Source organism: Muscardinus avellanarius, assembly GCF_963383645.1.
Source record: "Muscardinus avellanarius genome assembly, chromosome: 4".
NCBI classification, from domain to species: Eukaryota; Metazoa; Chordata; class Mammalia; order Rodentia; family Gliridae; genus Muscardinus; species Muscardinus avellanarius.
The window spans coordinates 150,227,656-150,251,617 of NC_137789.1; the positions used below are offsets into that span (position 1 = coordinate 150,227,656).

The following is a 23,962-nucleotide window of genomic DNA, read 5'->3' on the forward strand; positions in this document are numbered from 1 at the left end:
GGAACAATAGAGCAATGAACACTCACAACCCCATAATATAAGAACCTGATAACACAGAAATTCAGAGCCAGAAGATCAAATCAGGAATATAACTGTAGAAATAATACAGGACTTTCGAAAAGAATTTAGAAAGAGTCTAAAAGAAATAAAGGATGCAATCATTGAAGTAAAAGCATCAATTCAAACTATAAACAATCGATTAGACCACATGGAGAATAGAATCTCACTCCTAGAAGATGATCACTCCAAAAATGAATGCATAATTTCTAACTTAGGAAAAAATCAGACAGCAGGAATCTGACATTGAAGAAATATGGGCCCATTTTAAGAGAGCTAACCTAAGAATAATCGGAATAGAGGAGGGAAAAGAAGGTGAAACCAAAGGGATCAATAATCTCTTCAAAGAAATAATAGCAGAAAATTTTCCAAACATACAGCAAGAGGTCGATACACAGATCCAGGAAACTTATAGAACTCCCTTTGGACAGGATCAGAGAAAAGGTTCCCCAGGCCACAAAATTGTCAAAATAACCAATGCCAAGCAGAGAATCTTAAAGGCAACAAATACAAAGGCCAAGTGACATTCAGAGGCAAACCAATTAGAATCACTCCAGACTTCACAAACCAAGTCATGAAAGCCAGAAGGGCTTGGAGAAACATATTCCAAACTCTGAAAGAAAACAACTTTCAGTCAAAAATTTCCTACCCAGAAAAACTATCTATCAAATTAGATGGGGAAATAAGAAGCTTCCATGACAAAAAGAAACTGAAGGAATTTATGTCTTCAAAACCAGCGCTAGAGAAAATACTCAAAGAGATTAACTACAAAGAAGAAATAGGTAACACACACCAGAACCAGAGAAACAAGATTTTCCATCTAGCAGACAACTAAGCAAAGAAGAATACATAGTATTTCAAACAGAAATAAAATATTAACATGTTAGGAATTAAAAGCTATCTCTCAATAATCACACTGAATGTAAATGGCCTCAATTCCCCAATAAAAAGACATAAACTGGCAAAATGGATTAAAAACCAGAATTGATCCATCTGCTGCTTACAAGAAACATACTTTATAAGTAAAGATAGTAACAAACTCAAGGTAAAGGGCTGGAGCAAGGTAATTCATGTTAAGTAGCCATCCTAACAAATATGAAGTAGTATTTCACTATAGTTTTTATTTGTATTTCTTAATGATTAGTTATATTATGATAATAATGAGTGATATTCATGTGTTTATTGGTCATATAAAAATCTTTGGAGATTCATTATCTATTTTAGTCTTTTACCTATTTCTAAATTGTATTGTTTGCTTTTATTGTTGCTAATTTTTAAGATTTATATTTGGAATATTAATATACCTTCAGATATAGCATTTGGAAATATTTTAACCTGTTCTATCAGTAACTTTTGTTTACACTGTCTTTGGATGTACAATATTCTTCTATTTTTATGAAGTTTGTTTATTCTTTTGTTGCCTTTGCCTTTGAATCATATCCAATAAATCACTGCCAATTTCAATGTTGTGAAGTTTTATGACCCTGGTTTTCTTCTAAAAGTTTATAGTCTTAAGATTTACATTTAGGTCTTTTATCTATTTTGAGTTAATATTTGTATATGGTGTTAGGTAAGGGCCCAATTTTATTCTTTTTCATGTAGTTACTATTTTTCAACAATATTTAGTGAAAAGATTATTATTTCCTTCACAAAATGTTCTTGAAAAGCTTGTCAAAAATAATTTGACCATATATGGAAGAAAAAAATATCAAAATTAATCAGGAAACCAAGCATGGGAAGGAGGGAGAGGGAGGGAAGGGTTAGGGATTGGGTAGGAGCTGATTGGGTGATGTGTGCGTGTATATCTCCACAAGTTTTTTATCCCATTAAGATGTAAGACTACAATGCACCAATAAAAATCTATTTAATAGAAAATTAAATTAAATTAAAATAAAAATAAAAATAAACTTCATAGTTTTACACCTTATGTCACCTTTACATTTATTGATAGTTTTCTTACATACTAACATTAATAGACAACCACTCTTGTAGCTCAGGGATAGACTGTCCCTGGATTCAATGCCCCCCCAAAAAGAGACACCACCCTTATCTAGATTTAATCTTTAGGAAGAATCATTCCTATGTTAATATAAAAGTTTCATAAAAAGATGTATTAGTAGGCTAAAGGAAAACAGACTATGATATATAGATGGCTGTTACTTGGAATGTAACTTGGTACAATTTTTATGAACTTCAAGATGGACTTAGTAATGACATACAATACTAATTATCACGGAAGCATTATTAGTAACAGCCAAAGATTAAAAGCAACCAGCCGCCGATTAAAAATTGGTTAAATAAGTTACATCAGTAAAGTACAGCAACCAGTTGGCATGAACATTTTAGTAAAACACTTGAAAAATGACAGTGGAAGAAAATGGGACTCACAAGCACATAAAAGGAGAGTTGAGAGGGAGGTAGGAAGTAACCAGCTCTGAACACAGGAGAATTCAGATGAGAATTCAGGGAGAGAGTGGGCTCAAAAATGAGAAAGCAAATCATTCAAAGTTATAATGCCCAGCTCTTGGGTTTCAACTACAAGTTATACACAATGCCTGGGCACTAAATGCACATGCTAAGTGAATAAAGAATTTGCATGTAGTGGCAAAAGGATAAGGAAAATAATTATCCGAATCACATGAAAAGCATATATTAGACTAAGACAAAACTTAGCACTGGTTGTAATTTGAATTTAAAAAGCTACTTAAGGCAACAAAAATCTGGAATAAACAGAACTAAGACACTGCAGACCATACGCGAGTAAGGAGCGGTATCCAAAACAAAGTGTATCCTAGCACTTGTGAGAGAATGCAGGCTACTTCAGAATTGCTGGGAGTGCTTCCTAACCGTGGGGCGACCATGGCATCCACTGCGGAGTGACTTTTCTAGACACTGTGCTCTTTCTACACCTGAACCAGAGCGGGATCTGGCCCTGGCATAAAGATGTACCTGACCTTCAATCACGGCAAGGCATCCTGAGGCGGGCCAGGAAGGGGAAGGGTGGGATTGGAAGGCCAAGGGCCCCTTAAACAGAGTGTTTTCTGCAACCCCCTCCCACTTTAAGAGTTGGGATGACGCTTATCTACCATAGGGAGCTTAATAGTTGACCTTCAGTTGTTCATATTGTCAAGTATTAGAAACTAGCAGGCAAACCACTTTCCAAAGATAATACAGGTTCCAAAAAGAAGTAAAAATATACTGTATATCTACTTTTATAAGTCACCAAACTTTAAAGAGAAAAATAAGGTTTTAAATTTTAAAAATTGACATGATAATAAATGAAATCAGTTAAGGCATGAATTAAACTCCCTATCTAAAAATTTCTAAATTTATGCCATATGTTCAAATTAGTAATCTATTCTACAGATGAGATGACTTGGTCAATATTCATCTAAAAATATTTATAAATTTATATCATAATCAAATTAACAAGGCTCCAAATATATATTAGATCAATTAATTTCAACCCCCAAAGAAGCAAATATCAATACAACCAGTTCTTTACCTGCAGCTCCTTTGAGACTCTCTCTAAGTGATTAGTTATCTTTTTAATCAGATCACTATACATCTGTTCTGAGTGTTGCTGGCATACGCATTTATACACACAACTGTAAAAACAAACAACACCACAAAAAACCAAGTTAATGAAGAAGGACTTAACTCAGTCTAAGGTTAAAGCACAATCGCAATACAGCCACTGACTAAATAATTCAGACCTAAAATAAGTGACCATTCACAACTTAAAAAATACCCTCCCCCAATCAATGTGCAGATGAAGATTTTAGCACTAACTGCAAAAATCTGAGTACACACTGAATCAGCATTAGCTAGTCTGACATTGAGTGGTAATCTAGGATCTGAATATGGCAATGCCTTATAAACCAGATTCTCTCTCACTCTCTTTTTTTATAAATGAATGTCAAAATAAGGAAGAGAGACAATCAGTAGAGAGAAAGTTTCTAACTACAAAAATGTCTGCAATACAACCTCTGTACATGTGAGCACAGCACAGTTGTCACTTCTTCTCCCTGTCACTGTGCTGATCTCAAATCCCACCCCAGTTCCTAATTTGTTGCTTCCATTTACAGGAGCTGGGAAACAGAATAATCAAAGAGAGTTAGAATTCCGTGCCCATAAACATAAACACATTAGGCTAGGCTCTCCCCGGATGACAAAAGCAGTCTTCTTAAACCGGACACGAGTCGTTCTTGGTGTTCTCCTGGCCTCCACGGTTTCTGCATGACATATGGCGGAGGTGGCAGGCTGAGATGGGAGGAAGTCTAACAGAATACGGTTTACTCCATCTTGATTTGAAAACCACATTTGTATCAGAAAGTATAAACCAAAGCTCCAATCTCTGAGTATGGACTATATAAACACTTAAGAGCCTCACCTATGACTTTTCTACATTAATACATGCGTGCTGTCATAACAAGCTGCCCTGTGCCTCAATACACCCTTTCAAACCCATGTAAATTAAATCTCAACTTACCTGTAGATCTGCTCATAGGATATGGGGATATAGTCACCAGGACTCTGGGTTAAAAGTTGATCTATGGCACCGTCCAATTTTGGCCAGTATGTGCTCTTATAATCTTCAATAGTTATAACATTCATTACTACAAGTAAAAAGTAAAATAAATATTACTATGTGCCATATAAAGTAAACACAAATCACAGCAGTTCTGCACTCCAAAAGTGAATGAAAAGAATGGGGAGGAAATGTGTTTTGAGTAGATGTGAAACTAAAGACAAAATGCAGTACACATGTGCACGCGCACGCGCGCGCACACACACACACACACACACACACACACACACACCACTTAAGCTCTGCAGCAATCATTCCAGCTACAGTGCTGAGTAAACCAAGTTGGGAGGCTAAGCCAGGCTATGAGCTGGAGCCAAGTGGTGGCCCTGAGGGCAGATTCTGAATATATCTTAAAGGAAGAGCCAACAAGTTTTGCTGATGCACTGGATGCGAGATGAAAGAGAAGGCCCAATGATGACTCCAAGTTTCTGGCCTGAGCACTGAAAGGTGGGTGCTACTTGCTCAAAGGGCTGCTGTTTAGCTTGCCTGGGGGTACAGCAAATGCTGCTGGTGCCCCAGCCATTTACCTGTGTTAATGTTTGGCTCTTAAACGTCCTCAAATGTGTATAAGTTGAGTCTCGGTCCCCAACACCGCAGTGTGCAGAGGGGAGAGGTACCTGGATCACACGGCCCTGACCTCATGAACGGACCAACCCATTTATGGATTCACAGCTTAATGGGCTTTGGGGGAGCTTTACTAAACAAGCAAACTATCTGCTCCCAGCCACCATGAGTCTAAGAGCTCTGCTCCACCACCTCCTCTTCTCTATGGGGTTCTGTCCTGCCAGAGACCCAAAGCTTTGAGGCCAAGTGATTATGGATTAAACTCCTGAAACTGTGAGCCAAAATAAATCTCTCCCCCTTTTAAGTTGTTTTCTTTTTTTTTATGGTATTGTGTCACAGCACTGGAAAGCTGACTAACACCCCATCCACTCAGGCCAACTGAGAAGACATACACCTGCTGCCTCAGTTACCATCTGTTGCCAAGCTTGCTGTCTGCCGAAGAGGCAGGATGGGCGTTCTAGAGACTAGCCCCCAGCTGCTGTAACAATTACTAGAGGATTGGGCATCACGGCTGGGCTCCCTCTGCTGTCAGACAGGTGGCCCAGCGTTCCCCAGGAGGATTAAGGTCCAGTTGCCCACGGGGGAGACCAACGTCACCAGCTTATCTTTCCTGTCTCACTTCCCCAACTGCCTTCCAAGTGCTTCCTGGGTTTACCCTCTTGTAATTAAAACTATTTGTGCTTAAAAGGGGGGGGGGGCTATTAGAAAGAGACTGGCCAGCCTATCACTGCCATTTAAACAAAACGCAACATAGAGATGTATATAGTGTTAGTAAATTCTAGCTGGGGTCTGCTGCCTGCTAAACCTTCTGATCCCCTGATAAAAGGGAGCTTGGCAGGCATTGAAAAGCGTTGCCACCAGCTCCAATACACTACCTTTCTGCTTATGCTTCGTCATCAGAAGAACTCAGAAAATGAAAAGGAAACACATTCTCCCACCCAGCCCTGCCACATTATACACCCGCTCTACCCCAAAAGCTGAGACTTGACAAAGGCGGTCGTATACAAGAAAACTGTGAGCACCATAACGCCAAGAATCAACATGCTGGGCAGTAGGATCCTGGCCGGCTTGCTTCAGGAAGCCACCGGGCTCCACCTTCTCAAGAACAGACTTTATACCTGAGCAAATCACCAAGTGAAAGACAGGGAGGGAGGAAGAGAAAGAAGAAACTAAAATGCAAAGGCCTGGAGCTGCGAAGACAGAACAGAGACCACTTGGAAGCAGTGACTGCTGCCCCGCAGGCATTTTCTTAAAAAAAAAAAAAAAAAAAAAAAAAAAAACCCTCTGCTTTTAAAGATCTTTGAATGGACATTAAAAAAAAAAAATTTAACTACATGAGAAACAATCTTAAAGCCTTTTTCCACATAGGAAAAGAGCTACATATATTGCCACACACACATTACGTATATTTTCACATATATTTTACTTGAAAAGCAAAGAGGAAGCCAATTTAGCTGACCCCGCACGCTAACTAGCATACCCTTCTCAGACCAGCCACTCTTCACCAGAGGCAAGAGCCACAGAACCGTGACCGGCAGGTGCAGATCTGAAGGGCCGCGCACACCCCGGGGCTCTTCACCGCCCAGGCCACGCAGTGATGTCCCAGAGCCCTCCGGCAGTGTTTCCTTGCGAGCCCAACCGGGTCCTAGACTTAAGAAACAAAACCCAACTAGTGGTTGTTCCTTTTATCAGCAGTTTTAACAAGAAGCCTCAGTGCCTCTGTGTGTGTGTGTGTGTGTGTGTGTGTGTGTGTGTGTGTGTGTGTGTGTGCGCGCGCACGCTCTCAGAACTTTAAAACTAGATCCTCATTTCATTAGAGAAATGAAATCATTGTCAACTTTGCCACTAAAGAGTTTGGACTAACCAAAAGAAGAAGTCCAGTAAAGAATTAGAAAAACAAGAGTGAATTGCAGAATACATGTTGTTTTCTGAGGACATTCAAATTTTAAAAATTTAAAGATCTTTATGTAATCCTCAAAATATTATGCCACAAAATTTAAACTTAGAAATACATATTTATTATAAGTTCATGCAGCCTAAATCCTACTGAAAAGGCAGCTTAACTGTACTTTACTAAAATAAAATGAAACAAAACCTAAAACACATGAACTAGCTGGAATCTCAAGTTTAGGAAATATTGTCAGGTTGCTAATAAATAAGAAATTATCAGCAGAGTATAATTCATATGAGGAAAGAATAAATACTTTTTTCTTTTTTTCCTTTTTTTTTTTTTTTTTTTTTTTTTTGCCAGTCTGGGGATGGAACCCAGGGGCATTCGACCTCTAAGCGACATCCTAAACCTATTTTTTATTCTTTATTTTGAAACCAGGTCTCACTGAGTTGCAAAGTATCTCACTAAGTAAAGGGCCAGCTGAGGCTGGCCGCAAACCATGATCCTCTGGTCTCAGCCTCCCAAATGCTGGGATTACAAGCATGCGCCACCACGCTTGGCTTACTCTTTTTTTAACAAAATAACTTGACATATTTACTTACCATTGATTCACTTCAACTACACATGAGCCCCATGGGGAAGGAATTCATGGCTAGAGACACAAATCTAAATAACCTATAGGTATTCAATAATGTCAGTGAAGTGGGTTCATCCAGTGAATCAAAAATAAATGCTTATTAAAAATAGTCCAAGGCACACTACTTACTTGTTGTTTTGGAATTAAAAAATTAATCATTATTTATTTCACACAGGCTAGAGCAAATCTGGCTAGACCTACTACATAATCCTTTTGAGATATTTTGTCGTTGCTATTTCTCTGTTTCGTAAGGGGGAACAACTTCAGAAACTACACTACACGTTACTAATTCATGCTTGGTCTACGCAGTGAATGAGCAGTGCCGCCCACCAGTGGTGCCCACAGTGAGGTGTCCAGAGCAGCATCAGCACCACCTGGACACCTGCTGCAAATGCAAACCACTGGTCCAGGACCGGCAACGCTGCCCACGAGTGAGACCCCAACCCGCCTCACAAGCCCGGCTGTTTTAGGTTTTGTTTCATTTTAGTCTTCCGGGGGACTCTCAAGGCTGCTCACGTTTGAGAAACACTACCTAATGCTACATGTCAATAGCGCAAGATAGCCGGGGGCCCTGAAGTTTCTCTTCTGTGAATTACTAATAAATGGTTTGTCTGCTGCTAGCAATTTGGTTGGAGAGTCAAGTCAATATTTTATTTTAAATAATATATTTACAGTAAAAGTGTAAATATATTTTTAAAAATTTTAAAAAGCAGCCAGAAACTTTTCATAATAAAGACTCAACTCTACATCCCTCACTCTCTACCCGAAAGTCACCGCCAGTTAGAATTGATTCTTTATGACTATAGTAATCGCAATTATAAAAAAATAACTAAGCTACATTTAGCAGGCTAAGGTATGTCTAAAATACAACACTGTAGATTAACTAAAAGTAGAATGAACCAGGAGAAAAGAAGTCTGGGTTAACTATTTAACTCTAACTAGTATGTGCTTTCCAAAAGAAAAATTGTGACTTCTTTTTCTATCACGCGCCCATCTATTGATAACCACCAGTAAGTCTGTCTTATCCAAAACATTACCACTGGGCAGCTTGTTCTGCTCACTCTGGCACACGGGGATGACTAAATCCTTTCAAGCACCAGACAAAAGTTGTGGGCCAAGAACAAAACCTCCAGAGGGGGAGGGATCCCCTGGGAACGAAGAAAGGGAATGGTCAGGGTGGAAGAGGAGAATCCTGATCAGAACAAGGTAGTATATTCTAATAAGTAAATGGGGCTTTAAACTTTATTTTAAAAAGAAAATCTGTTTTCGCAAAGGGGAAAAATTGATACAAAGCAGTAATATTTAGATGCTAAGAGAACTGGCCAGTTTAAAAAAAAAAAACCTTTTCCTCATTAGAAGAAAAAAATAAAACTTGTGTCACCTGTTCAGGTATGTTTTGATTTGCCAACAGAAAAGGGCAACTAGCCCTAAATCCTTTTAGAAGTTGTGAGTTTAGATATTTGAGAGTTTCTGAAGTTTTAGGGTTTGTGGTTTGCATGATTCAATGTAAACACCATGCACAATTTAAAATGTCTAATGCCATCATTATGAAGCCATTCCTCCTGGTACATCTGTATAAACACGATGTTACATTTGTGTAAACACAACCAGGTAACACTGGAGTCCTATTTTACCAGTCCTCTTTAACACATTAAGGACTCTGTGCTACCCAAGCCAACCTTCTCCTCAAAGAAAACACTTTGGTTTAGATAAGGCTACAGCATACCAACTCTCTGGCACAACAGAACCTGCCTTGCCTTGCTTCACATGGAAGTGCCCTGTTCCCAAACGCCCTGTAAGAACTGTGTGAGAAACACGTTCTGTTACCTGTTTAACTGCTCAAGTCTACACATTTTGGAACTTTAAGGAAATGTGACAGAACAGCAAAAACTTCATCTCTACTATCTTAAACCAAAGTCTACTTAGAGGCTATTGGCACGATCAGATCCCTCTGCGTTTAGAAAGTTACCGCACACCACCGTTGTACAATTACATCACACGTGAACCCATGACACAGTTCCTACCATAAACACGATAGTGCCTGTACGAAATGGACAAGGCCTATCATGACATACACAAAGGTACCCAGTTCAAAATCTCACAAAATTCAAAGTATTCAAGAGAAAGCACTCTTTAAAGTACTCTCGAGTGAGTTTACATAGGTGTAAACTCTTAACTACAGGTCTGCCATAGTTGTAAAATTCTCTGGTGTCTTCCAAGGCTTAAATGGGTCACCCTCTCCTTGGCACCGAGACCAAGAATCTTTGAACGCTGAAGGAGAGGCAAAGGCAGGTGCTGACGTGGATCCCACTGGTGAGGGGCTAATCTCGCTCTGCACAACCTTCTCCTGAGAAGCACAGGACTTGACGAGTGCCTTACAGGCGGGGAATTGGAAATGGGTGGGAGGCAGAAAGGAGACTGGATGCAAAAGTGCACAGACTAAACAGTAAAAAGAAGCTAGAGGAGGGTTATTCTGTGGATAAACTAAAAGGCAAGTTCTTAGGACACAGAGACACAGGTGCGTGAGAAGCAGAGGTAGGGCGGGCGAGCAGTGCTGGTGGATTTAGGGAAAGTCAAGAGCCATCATAAAAGATGATCAAGTATCCCCTTGTTCACTCTCTTTAACTCCAAAATAATCACCAACCACTAGGTGAGGTGGTGCACGCCTATACTCTATGTACTTGGAAGGTGGAGACAGGAGGACCGCAGGTTCAAGGACAGCCTTACCAACTTAGCAAGGCCTTCAGCAACTCAGTGAGACTGTTTCAAAAAAAAAAAAAAAGAGCGACGAGTGTAGCTCAGAGGCAAAATGCCGCTGGGTTCAATTCCTAGGATCAAAAAAGTAAAAAATAAAATGCCATCAGCCAAATGAAATACACTTGACTTTCTGTCCCTACCCCTCTCTCAGAATGGAGGCACCTTCTCTACAGAAACTGATCAGTCCAGAGAAAAGACATTCCCATACCAACATCTGGCAGTTCCTTAACAAAACAGCAGCTCTGCATTCAATTAGCCTAAAGCAAGCCCAACACTTAAACTTGGCAAGGCCTCCTATACACACAGAACTGCCAATTAGCCTTTTTCAGTTTTAAATATGAATAGACAGCTAAGGATTTCCAAAGATTTGCAAAAAAAAAAAAAAAACACCTCACACATGAGACCAAAACAAAAATTAACAAGCTAAAAAAAAAGATCATAAGGTACCATAATTCACCGTCTTTCCATCATCTCCCACATTAAACTGTGTCTCACTCAGTAGCAGAGGCTAAAATATTACCCTGGCATACCATAAATAAACAAATAAATACCTGCTGAATAAAATGCCATTCAGAAGACCAATCAGCACCCCACAGCTACATATTACAGACCTACAGAGGTTGAGGGCCAAATGTCTACAAAAGTAGAGAGAAAAATAGACCAGTCTGCTCTACTAGGACACGCTACAAAGGGATAACAACAATAAATTTTATAGTGTTTAACAGCTTACAATGTGATTACATATGGTCTGTAGTTTACAGTTACAGTTTACAGAGGAAGTACACAGCATTGATTTTCTTTGGGAATGAACCTTCTATAAACGTGAAAATGGTTTTCTCACAGTTTCATCAATGGCATTTTACATGATGTGTAAAAATATGGCCAGGCCGGATTCCTAATAAGATCCTGACACCGGGCCAACAGTTCAGTCCCACGGTGATGCTGCAGTAGGCACAGACCACTGCACTGGAAAGCAAGAAGCATGAACTGCCACAGATGCTGCCAACAGTATTTTAAGATGAGTACATCCACCTGTAAAATGGTCACCCCATGTGCAAAATGACAGGTAGGCAACTATAGAATCTAGTTTAAAAAAAAAGTCAGAAGTAGCAGCACTACTTGGGAGCTAAGACAGGAGGATCACAAGGTTCAGGATCAGACTCAGCAGCTCAGCGAGATCCTGTTTCAAAAATACAATACGGCTGGGATGTAGCGCAGAGGTAGGATGCCCCTGAATTCAATCCCCAGTACTGGGAAAAAAATAGTAAAGCCAGTTAACATGTTCATTCAATTCAAAAGTCAATTCTTAACACACTTTTGAATCAAGATAATTTTAATAACCAGAATGATTTCATTCATCTTAAATACTGTGAAGCCTTTGTTCATCTGGAGGAACCATTAGTGACTGGGTTGGTAAGTTTCCTCAGATCATGGGACATCATCATCAGTCGGTGTAAGAGCTTTCCATTCATTCATTCATTCATTCATTCACTGCTCCTTTCTCCTGTAGCCCAAGTTCTACATGCCCTTCTCTCCAACACATTCAGAAACCCATTCTATTTTGTTTCATATACTTGGACTGTATGAGTAGATGAGTCGTTCCCATGTACATCATCAGATCCGCTAATCAGAGGATGGCTTTACAAGCCATCGTGTTTTCGACCTTCTCCTCTTTGCCTCTTCCAGGGATGGCAGGATCCAGAAAAGAGCCGCTGCGCACCACAGTGAGATGGCACCTGAAGAGCCGCAGCCAACTCTCAGCCACTAATGTAACAGGAGCAGGAAATAAACCTGTGTTATGTAAGCTCCTGAGATTTGGGGGTTATTCTCATAAATGCTGACTAATGCTGAAAGTTAAACTAAAAATTACACTTCCAAATTAGGTCCCACCAAAGAAACACACTTGAGTGAGATTTTAAAGGTCAAAGCAAAGGACATGTTGTTGCTGGTGGTTCTGCAAGTGGAGATGAGAGTCCGCAGCAATGGAACTCCCAAGCCAGGAGGGAGGAAGCGGAGATGAGGTAACAATGGCGGCAGCAGCAGGAGGCTGCTCTCCTCACGCAGGATGCCGCCCTGAGCGCCCTCCCTCCTGGCTTGGGAGTTCCAACTACATTAAAATAGGTTGGAAATCATAATCTAGATATTATGTATTATTAATAATAACAATATATTATAATTACTTCTCATCATATAATTATATACTATATTCAAGTTTTTAAAAGTGGTCCACGTCTGGGACAATGGGACAAAATGAGTTCAGATAAAGTGAAAATCTTAAAAGTAACCAGAAATAAAGGATATATTACACAGAAAGGAACAAAGATAAGACTACTCAAACATTTATTATAAAAAAATATAGGTCAAAAGCCGGGCGTGGTGGCGCACGCCTGTAATCCCCGCGCTTGGGAGGCAGAGACAGGAGGATCGCGCAGGTTCGAAGCCAGCCGCGCGCGTTGGCTTAGGAGACCCTGTTTCCAAATAAAAATGTAAAAAAATAGGTCTGGGAGTGTAGCCCGGAGATAGAAGGGCTTCCAGGAACCCCAGTACCACCAAAAAAAAAAAAACATATATATATATATGTATATATATATATATATATATATATGTCAAAAGACAATGAAAACACATCTTTAAAGTGTTGATAAGAAAAAAAGGCTATATATGTAGAAATTCCATATCCAGCAAAAGTGTCTTTAAAAAATGAAGGTAAAATAAAACTTAAACAGTTAAGACAAAAGCTTAATAAATTCAAGGTCAACAAAACTGAAAAACTGCATTATAAGAAATAATAAAGGACATCCTTAAGGTGGAGAAAAATAAGATATGAAAACTTGGATCAAAGGAATAGACAAGTGATAAGGAAATATGAAAATGGGGAATGAGAAAACTAGGGAAATATGAGAGCTGTCCAGTTTTTTATTAATTTTACAGCAGATGATTCCATTCACATGAAAAATCCAGAAACACTTGGCCCATAGACAGAAAGTATCCTGAGGGACGGCAGGAGTAAGGAAGGGGAAAAATGAGGAGTAACTACTTAATAAGTGCAAGATGTTATTTGGGGGATGATAAAAAATGTAAAACTAGCTAAATAATAGCTGCATGACACTGTGAATGCACTAAATGCCACTCGCCTGTTCACTTTAAAATAGCTGATTTTATATCCTGTGAATCACCCTTCAATTTTTGAAAAAGCAGATGTCTAGCCGGGCGTGGTGGCGCACGCTTGTAATCCCCGCGCTTGGGAGGCAGAGACAGGAGGATCGCGCAGGTTCGAAGCCAGCCGCGCACGCTGGCTTAGGAGACCCTGTTTCCAAATAAAAATAGGTCTGGGAGTGTAGCCCGGAGGTAGAAGGGCTTCCAGGAACCCCAGTACCACCAAAAAAAAAAAAAAAAGCAGATGTCTATTTTAAGTAAAATAACAATGTATTTGGGGTGCTAGGACATATAGAAATAAAGCAAGGTATAATAACAATACCATAAAGTACAGAATGGGAGAAATAGAAGCATACTGTTATTAGGCTTTCACATTTTATATGAAATAGAAGGTATACTGTTTTAAGTTAAATTTTATACTGCAAATCCTAGAACAACCAACAAGGGCAAAAGAGTGTCCTTATTAATAAGCCAAAATAGAGACAAAACAAAATCACAAGAAATAAAAAAGACAGAAAAAGAAGAAATTGCAAAAAGTACAACAGATGGACTAAAGAAAAATAAATAGCAAGACAAAAGATTTAGACCCTACCATTACATTAAATGTGAAGGATCTAAACATAACAATTAAAAGGTAGAGATTGCCAGATTGGATTTTTACAAAAGCAATATCCAACCAAATGTTCTCTACAAGAAATGCACTTTACATAGATAAGTTAAAAATATAACTTGGCATCCCTATCCAAAAAAACGTTCTTCAACATAAGAAGTATTACTATGAATAAAGACAGACGTTCTACTACAATAAAGTGGCCAATTCATCAAGAAGACAAAGCAATCCAAAACATGATGCACCGAATACTTAGTGGAGCAAAATAAAATCCCATACGTATATGGTCAGATTTGTTGTTGTTGTTTTACAGAGTTCCCAAAATAATTTTTAAGAAAAGGACAGTCTTTTCAAAAAGTAATGCTGACACAAATGGACATTCATATGGAAAGCTCAATCCTTATTTCACACTACAAATATATATCAAATCATAATTCAGATCATAGATTCAAACATAAAAGCTAAAACTATAAAACTCCTGGAATACAGAAGAAAATTTTCCTGATTTGGGGATAGGTAAATACTTCCAAGGACACAACAAATACAAGTTATAGAAAAGAAAATAGAGAAATCAGCACCAAAGTTAAAAAACATCTGTTCTAAGCCGTGCGTGGTGGCGCATGCATGTAATCCCAGCATTTGGGAGGCTGAGACCTGGAGGATCACGGTTCGCGGACAGCCTCAGCTACTTAGTGAGGTCCTCTGCAACTCAGTGAGACCCAGTTTCAAAATAAAGAATAAAAAATAGGGCAAGGGGGGGGGTCTCAGAGGTCGAATGCCCCTGGGTTCCATTCCCAGACCCGCAAAAAAAAAAAAAAAAAAAAAAAAAAACTGTTCTAGCTGGGTGTTCTAGCTGGGCATGATGGCACATGCTTGTAATCCCAGCATTTGGGGAGGCCTGAGACAGGAGGATCATGGTTCACAGCCAGCCTCAGCTACTTAGTGATGCCCTTTGCAAGTCAGTGAGACCCTGTTTCAAAATAAATAAAATAAAAAATAGGGCTGGGGGTGTAGCTCGGAGGTAGAATGCCCTGATTCCCATCCCCAGTACTGCAAAAAAAAAAAAAAAAAAAAAAAACTTCTTCAGAAGACAGTTAAAAAATAAAAAGCAACAGAGAGAAAACATAATATATACTATCTGACAAAACATTTATCTAAAATTTGCAGTGAATTCTTTAAACATAGAAAAACAATCCCTCCCAAAATGAGCAAAAGATCTGAAGATATTATAGACCAGAGATCATACTTTTAAAAAATAAAAGTATATGTAAAAATAGAAATGCAAAATAAACCACAGTGAAATACAACTCCTTACCCCGTAGAAAGTCTAAATTTTAAAAGACTGGAAACAAGGAGCCTAACCAGTACAAATATCAGTTAAACACTTGGGACAACTAGTTCTGTCAATTACCACCATAGGAATGTACCTGGCACAATCACTGTGGACAGCAATCTGGCAGTTTCTCACAGTTAAACTCATAAGTAATATATGACAAGGAATTCCACTTGTAGGCATTTACATGAATCTCCATCCACAAAACTGGTTGTTCACAGCCACTTTTTTCATGGTAGCTCGAACTGAAGACAACCCAAATGAATAAACAAGTGTCACGCACATATATAAACCAAGTGGCCACCAAAGGAAATAAGTAGCACATACATACAAGAACATGGAATAATCTCAACAGGGTAAAGGAAAAAAGCCAAGCATAAGATCATACAGATTCTATGCTTCCACTGAGGAATCCTCTAGTCAAAGCAGATCAGTGACGGCCTGGGTGTAGGACAGGTCTACTGAGCACTTCAGTGGAAGTGTCTCCTCTCCGATGACGCAGTCGGTACTGTTGGAGACCGTGTTCCCTGGGCTTTGTGCACTCCTGCATGTCTTACTGTGCCAAGACTGCAGGGCCCTGAAAACCTCCGTGAACCTGGGCTGCTCTGCACCTGGTAACCTTGAAAGATGAGGCAACACCTCCCTCCAAGCAAAGCGAGCCTTGCTTACTGCACTTTCTGAAAGTATTATTGGATTCCCCGGATTCCATGTTCTTTAGCTGCAACACAAACACACTGAAAGAGAATCCACCTTGGCATACTGTGTCAATATTGTAGAACTTGGGGAGAGGAAACTTAAACAAATACTGCGATTCTTAGGCAGTTTGATGTGCTGTAAATAATACATTCCTTTGTCTCTGACCCTGGAGTCTACTGGCTTCTGTCAGCATTCAATAACAATAGTAAGCTGGGCATGATGACACACGCTTGTAATCCCCGCGCTTGGGAGGCTGAGACAGGAGGATCGCACGGGTTCGAAGCCAGCCTCTGCTACTTAGTGAGGCTCTCAGCAACTTAGTGAGACCCTGTTTTCAAATAAAATATAAAAGAGGTCTGGGAGTATAGCCCGGAAGTAGAAAGGCCCTGGGTTCCACCCCCATTACCACCAAAAATAAATAAATAAATAACAACAGTAATAGGCTAACTTTTAGCTTGCAAGTAGGGTAAAACCAAATCTCAGACTCATTACATGGGTCAAAATTCAAACTACCCATGTAGGATGGTATATTTTACGGAGGAGGAAGATGTGGAGAAAGAAAGAAATGGACAAGATAGAAAAAGGAGAACTTGCAGAGAAGAGGGGGAGGGAAGTTAGGAAACCAGACATTCCTTAATATGTGGAGGAACGAATCCAGATTTAATGGGAATGGTCTTACCACATCTACCCTCCCCTCCCCCTCTCACATCTAAACTGTGTTCCGAGAAGGCTCTTCATCAAGGAATTGACAAGTATATGATACCGTATGCACTAGTATCCGAGAAAAAAAAAAATGCTGTGGTAGCTCTCCTTTGTAGTTCTTGGTTAAGGATGGGCAATACTGCCATTAAAATGGGCTCTCTGTTCGAAGGGGTAGTTCGATTTCCAGAAAGATAAAGGCTAAGTAGAACTAACTCTCAGATGTAAAGTAAGCATCATTTATTTTCATAGGCAGCAGTGTCAGAGTGGTTATCAGAATGGCTCAGATCTCTAGTGATGACTAATCAAGGTGTCCTTAGGAAAAATAAACAAGGCAGTAGATCAAGATGTTACTTGATCTGTATAACGCAGAGTGGGAGGGGGCGCTCGAGGGTATCAGAGGCCTCACTTGAGTCACTACAGTGGAGAGCCACGAAACTTCACCTAATATTCAGATCAAGTCTGTTCAGACACAGAGGCCCTGGGTTCCAAAACTACTTCAAGAGAATACTTTAGTCTTTCTCTTAGTTTTTCCCAAAAGAACATGTAGCTATTTATTAGGGAGACAGTGTGTTTGGGAAATAGAAATCTCACAGATTTGTCAAGGATTACTGAACACTGGCTCTGAGCCCACACTAACCTTTATGGACCAGCATATTACTGTGGTAAACCAGTCAGCTCAGGGGCTTATGGACATTACATGAAAAACACTGTTTTGGCCCCACCTCACACTGGGCCAGTGGATCCATAGGCCCACCCTGTAATTTGCCCAGTTCCTAAACACTCAAGTAATAACTTCCTGACCTACAGAGTCAGGCCATAGTATAGAAAGGGCCAAGAGGCCCTAGATATGCCCCACCCTATCAAAACTAACAAACCCACAGCAACAGATAGCACATCCCCCTGAGGAACAGAGAATGCTTTGGACTTCAAAGAACTGACGTGATTGTTACTACATTCACCAGCCTATTTGGCCAGAGCGGAAGAGATGGGTCTCAGAATGACTGTGGATCATGGGAAATCACTCTGCGTGGTGACTCCAATTGAACTTGATGTTCCAGATATGGCCTACAAACAAATCAACTAAAAATCATTGAAACAAATCAACTCCATCCCTGGCACCTGGGAAGTACTCGTCAAGTTTTCTCTATTTTAAGAAACACCAGAAGTTCTTTTTTTTTTTTTTTTTTTTTTTTTTTTTTTTTGGCAGTACTGAGAATGGAACCCTGGGGCATTCTACCTCTGAGCGACACCCCCAGCCCTATTTTTATTCTCTATTTGGAAATAGGTCTCACTGAATTGCAAAGGGCCTAAGTAGCTGAGGCTGTACTCGAACCGTGATCCCCATCTCAGCCTCCCAAATGCTGAGATTACAAGCGTGTGCCATCACACCCAGCTAGAACACCCAGCTAGAGAACAGATGTTTTGTAAGTTTGGTGCTGATTCCTCAATTTTCTTTCTACAGCTTGTATTTTTTGTGTCCTAGGAAGTACCGAAAATGCTATTTAATGCTACATTTTCTGTTTATATTTTGTCCGAAACTCATTCTTTTCATACATAGAACTATAAACTGTTTTACAGCTGAAAAGAAAAAAGTAAAGTGCCATCTCAAGGAAAGACTGGCTTCCTACTCTGTCTACAGGGACATCAACATCTTACAAAATTCACCCTTTCATCAGCTGATCCAGACCATGGCATCTCTACAGCACATAAGTCCTCCACCCTGTTCTTCCCACTTGCAGGCGTGGGATTTCCTGTATCCCCCTATCACCACTTACACTTCGCACGCACCAGCCTTCCAATTTTTGTCAACCTAAGAGGTTGAACAAACATTCGGTTACTGTTTTAATCTCCATGTCTCTGATTTTGAGTACTTTCTCTTCTTATGCTTAAGATTTCCTATTTTGTAACTTTTGTATTTTGTCTATTTCTTAGTATCCTTTGCCCATTTTTTTTTTTTTTTTTTTTTTTTTTTTTTGGTGGTACTGGGGTTCCTGGAAGCCCTTCTACCTCCAGGCTACACTCCCAGACCTATTTTATTTTTGGAAACAGGGTCTCTTACGCCAGCGCGGCTGGCTTTGAACCTGCACGATCCTCCTGTCTCCGCCTCCCAAGCGCGGGGATTACAAGCGTACAACACCTAGCCCGGCTTTGCCCATTTTTCTACAGAAGTTGCTGCCTTCTTATTCTTGATGTGTAGTCTCTTGTCTAGTCAAACCCCTTGTCAACTTTAGGCACTTTGAATATGCTTTCATTTTTTCATCTGTATTTTGCTGAATTAAGTTTTTATAGAATCAAAGTCATTAGTTTTTCACCTGTATAAGCTTTTGCTTGTGTGTGTGTGTGTGTGTGTGTGTGTGTGTGTGTGGTGCCGGGGATTGAATTCAGGGGTATTCTACCTCTGAACTACACCCCCAGCCCTATTTTATTCTTTATTTTGAAACAGGGTCTCACTAAGTTGAAGAGGGCCTCACAAGTTGCTGAGGCTGGCATTATACCTGTAACCCTCCTGTCTCAGCCTCCCAAGTACTGGGATTACAAGAATACGCTACCATGCCGGCTCTGTATAAGCTTTTAAATCTTTAGTCTTTCTCTGTCCCTAAGAAGAGTTTCTTCAATATTTTCTATTAATTTTGTGATTTTACTGTTCACATTAAGGTTCTTAATACGTTCAGAATCCATTCTGTTTTCAATGTTTGTTTTTCCCTTATATACTAAGCCATTCTGTCTAAAAACTTAGGATTCCCTTTTCCAGTGACTTATGGTAACACCTTTATCTTAAACTTCCATACACACACACACACACACACACACACACACGTAATTCTCTACCCTCTAATTGTTCCCTGCATCTAATTTTCTGTTTTTGCACTTATACCAGTTATTATTACTATAGGTTTGATATCTGACCTTCTGATCGGGCCTGTCACCCCACAAAACAAATCTTTAAGATTGATTTCCTTACAAACTTCATTCCACCAGCTACAGAAATCTTTTAAGTTATCAAATGTATTTTGATGACATTTAAATTGAACTTCTAAGCTGGGCATGGTAGTACACGCCTGTAGTCCCAGTACTTGGGAGGCTGAGACAGGAGGATCACAGTCAGCATAAGCAACTTAGTGAGTCTATCAGCAACCTAGCCAAACTGTTTCCATGTTTAAAAAAAAAAAAAAATAGGAGTGGGGGTGTAGCACAGAAGTGGAATGCTCCTGGGTTCAATCCCCAGAACCACAATAAATAAACAAATAAATAAATAAATCTATATTAAAATGGAGATGACTGACATTCTTATAACAAAAACTGATTTGATCCATGATCTTGAAAACCTGTGCCATTATTTAGATCTTCTTCTAGTACCTAATGAAAGTTTCTCCTTGAAGAGTTTCCGGTACACCATCTCCACTTTTACTAGTTGCGTAAACTTATTAATCTTGATAGGTTGGCCTTAAACCTAACCATCCTTCTAAGCTCTTACTAGTTCTAACAGTTTCCCTATTTTAATGGTTCTTCTTGGTAAGTAATCACATTACCTGCAAATTAAGAATTTTATCCCTTCCCTTCCAGTCTTTGTATCTTATATTTCCCCTTTACAGTGTTAGCCAGGACTTTTCTTTTCTTACCATGTTAAGCTATAATGGTGACAGAGCCCATTCATATCCTGTTATCCTCTTCAACTGAATATATCTAAAATATTTTGCCATATGCTTTTGGTATTGACTTATCTAGTTATCTTGTACGCCTAGCTTGCTAGGACTGTCATAATTTTTTCTTTCAGGACTGGAGATTGACCCTAGGGGCATTCTACCCCCCAGCCCTATTTTTCTTATCCTTTATTTTGAAATAGGGTCTCACTAAGTTACTTAGCTGAGGCTGGCCCTGTCCTCCTGTTTCAGCCTCCCAAGTACTGGGATTACAAGTGTGCGCCACCATGCCCGGCTTTTACAGGTGCTAGATTTTATCAAACAGTTTTATGACATCAATTGAGAAAATCATGATTTTTTCTTTTACCTATTAATGCAATAGATTAGATTAATACATATATAAATGTAGTCATTGACCAAAGCAGTATGTTGAAGGCAAATAACTGTGTGCTGCTCTCATTAAAAAAAATTCTAAGATTATGACTACCTGTCTGCATAAAGGCTGATATTTATTCTGCATACCTAAGTGAGCAACACTGGCACTGCTTGATAAAATTAATAGCTAGAAGTGAAATCTCAATAGTTGCTTTACCAGATACCACTTAAAACTTGCGGTTACTAACAAGAAAAAAACCTGGCTGTGATGGGTCATTTTTGCCACGCCACCACACTCAGACCAAAAACATTCATTCCTACCTAGGGAAGCATCCGTCCAGGTTGGGGGCAGTTTGGGGTTACAAAACAGATTCGGTGTTAACTCTTTCTGCCGACACCTGAGGTGCGGTAGATCACTACCAACAAAGTTCAACGTGCAACTTGGACTTGGACACATGCTGAATTGCTTATTTTTATGAGTGTGAGCTCTGGAGAGTGACTTTATACATTACTTCAAAACGGATGTTACAATTCCCTAGCAGAATGCAAAAGTCTACGGAGAAGGTAAAGAACCAGGTGTAGATGTAGGTCAACTTTCAAATTCCTGATGTGTTCTGATGTAGACTGGCTAAAAGTGTAAGAGCACGAGTTGCCAAATTTCTCTGTCTGCCTGCAGAAAAAGATCGCGACCCCCACCTAACGAAACTCGGGCCGTTTTCCCCTCGCTTTTGAAACTTTAAAGGGTGAGAAAGGAGCTTCCTAATGTTGAGAGATAGCCAGTCGAGATAAGGATCGCTGTTTGTAGACTTGGAACTGCGTGCGTTATCAGGCTGCTTCTCTAAGGCCAGGTAACACAAGAAGCCTGGGCCGCCCAGGCGCTGGCCTCAGACACCAGACCAGGGGGAGGGGGCGGGACAAGAGACCCAGGCCTCCAACAAAGGAAGCCGGGCTGCTTCAGGAGGGAGTGCGTTCGGCGTCCGGGTGGGGAGGACGGCACCAAGGCTGCCGGGGAAAGGCTGGACTCACAGAACTTGGACGTGGAGGTGTTGATGTTGATGGTGGAGCTGGGGGCGGGGGCGGGGGCCGCCTTGGCCACGGCGGCGGCCGCGTCGCAGCTCTTCAACATCATGATCACCCCGGTGGCCTCCGGCGGTGGCTGCGACCCCATCGGGAGCCCCTCCTTGGGGCCTTTCCTGTCCACGGAGGACGCGGGCACCGACAGCAGCTGGCCCCCCGGGGGCTCCCGGGCGGGGGCCGCGATCGACGAGGGCGGCGGCGGCGGGGGCGGCCGGAAGCCGTCCACCGCGGCCTCCCAGTTGTTGTGGTTCTGGTCGTCCATCATCGCCTCGTAGATGAGCCCCTCCTCCTCTTCCATGCATTCCTCCATCCTGCTGGCCCCGGCACCGCCCGCCTCACAGGCACCTGCCGCCCGTCTGGACCCCCGGGCCGGGGGCGCCGCAGCCTCCCCGAGCTCACATCGCCGGGGCCGGGCCGGGCGCGGCGGGGAGGGCAGCGGCGCGCCGGGTGTGTGGGTCTCCGCGGGCCGACTCTCCCAGAGACAGCGCTGACGGCGGTGGGCGCTCCGGGGCTCTGGTGCTGGGAGAGGCAGCCGTAAAGCAGCGGCGCCGCTCACGACATTTTACAGCCGCTTCCAACAGGCTGTTGGAAAGTGCGCTGGGGGCGCGGCCAAGAGGGCACGTGGTGCGAGGGACGCTCCGGGGCGAGCCCGGCGAAGGCGGTGGGAGGTGCGAGTTCCCCACACGCACAGGGAAGGGGCTCGGCGGCCCCGGCCCGCCTGGCACTGAGGGCGGAGCCTACGGACCCCGGCGGGCCTGCCCCGGCCCCGCCCCGGCCGGCCCCACGTGATAAGGGAATTAGGCCTGCGCACGCGCGTTCGCATTCTGGTTGCCAGGACGACCGGGAGCCGGGCGGTGCCTGAGGATGCGCTGGCCCGCAGCTCGCTGCTGTCTTTCAAGCTCTGGATGTCTCCAAGTCCCTTGCAGTCCCGGACTGTGGGTAGACGGAGGTATCGGGTCACGAGAGGCCTTGGAGTGCAGATTAGAAATGGATCGGCTGATCATGGGCCCTTTCCTCAGCCCTTGTAATCCCAAACCGACAACAAAAACCGAATCATGGCAAAAGAAATTAATGTACTAGAGAAATTGATGGATTTTGCTGTTGCTGCTGCTGAGGCTTGTAGTTAGGGTCTTAAGCACATGCGAGGCAAGCGCTTTACCACGGAGCCACTCTCTAGGCCTATCAGGGATGTTTTTAAAGTTCTTCAGCCCCTCTACACATTGACAGATTTTTTTTTCTTTACCTACAAGCTTTCTGCACTGTTTGACAAATATGACTACAAATTGGAGGCGCGCGCGTGTGTGTGTGTGTGTGTGTGTGTGTGTGTGTGTGTGTGTATGTGTTGAGGGCCAGGGAAGAAAATTAACTCTAATATCATTCCTCACATTTGCATTAATGAGTTATAGCCATAGTAGTAGTACGTTACATGAGAATATGTTATATATGGTTTTTGTGAAGCTCATTTTTAGCTACAAATGATAAGGAAATTGTCTAGAGGGCCCTCAGATACATCGCAGTTAGTAGATAATAAATCATTTCCACAATGTATGTAATTAGTGTGGAGTAAAGAATTTCTTCAGAGGCTGAAAAATTATCTCTGATGTACTTCAGTGTCCACATTTGTTTCAGCTTCTCTACATATATTTTCCCAACTTGTTCTGCGCTGTATCTGTTGGAACCTTTTTACCAATCATTGCAATGACTTCATTTCAATGTGGCTTCATATTAACCAATGATATTTTTTAAATCAGCATATGTTCTAATTATCTGATCCTGGGATATTTGATGATAAAAAGAATTTTTTGTGTGTAAAGAGAATTGAAGTAATGAGAGAGAAAGTATATAGCCTTAGCAAAGGAGTGGGAAAAGGGAAGA

The 23,962-nt window shown here is 41.2% G+C and overlaps 1 protein-coding gene across 2 annotated transcripts in view; it reads right to left on the bottom strand.

Moving 5' to 3' along the window:
* The window catches only part of CACUL1 (CDK2 associated cullin domain 1), a gene marked incomplete at both ends in the record, with an annotated part of 63,909 nt that extends 41,512 nt beyond the window's left edge, over positions 1-22,397 (bottom strand). For both annotated transcript variants that reach the window (XM_080695300.1, XM_080695299.1), the window contains 3 exons: positions 3,563-3,665; positions 4,550-4,676; positions 22,037-22,397. In XM_080695300.1, coding sequence (XP_080551426.1) covers positions 3,563-3,665; positions 4,550-4,676; positions 22,037-22,397 — 591 coding nt within the window. The remainder of the gene's footprint in view (positions 1-3,562; positions 3,666-4,549; positions 4,677-22,036) is intronic.
* Between the last annotated feature and the right edge of the window lie 1,565 nt (positions 22,398-23,962).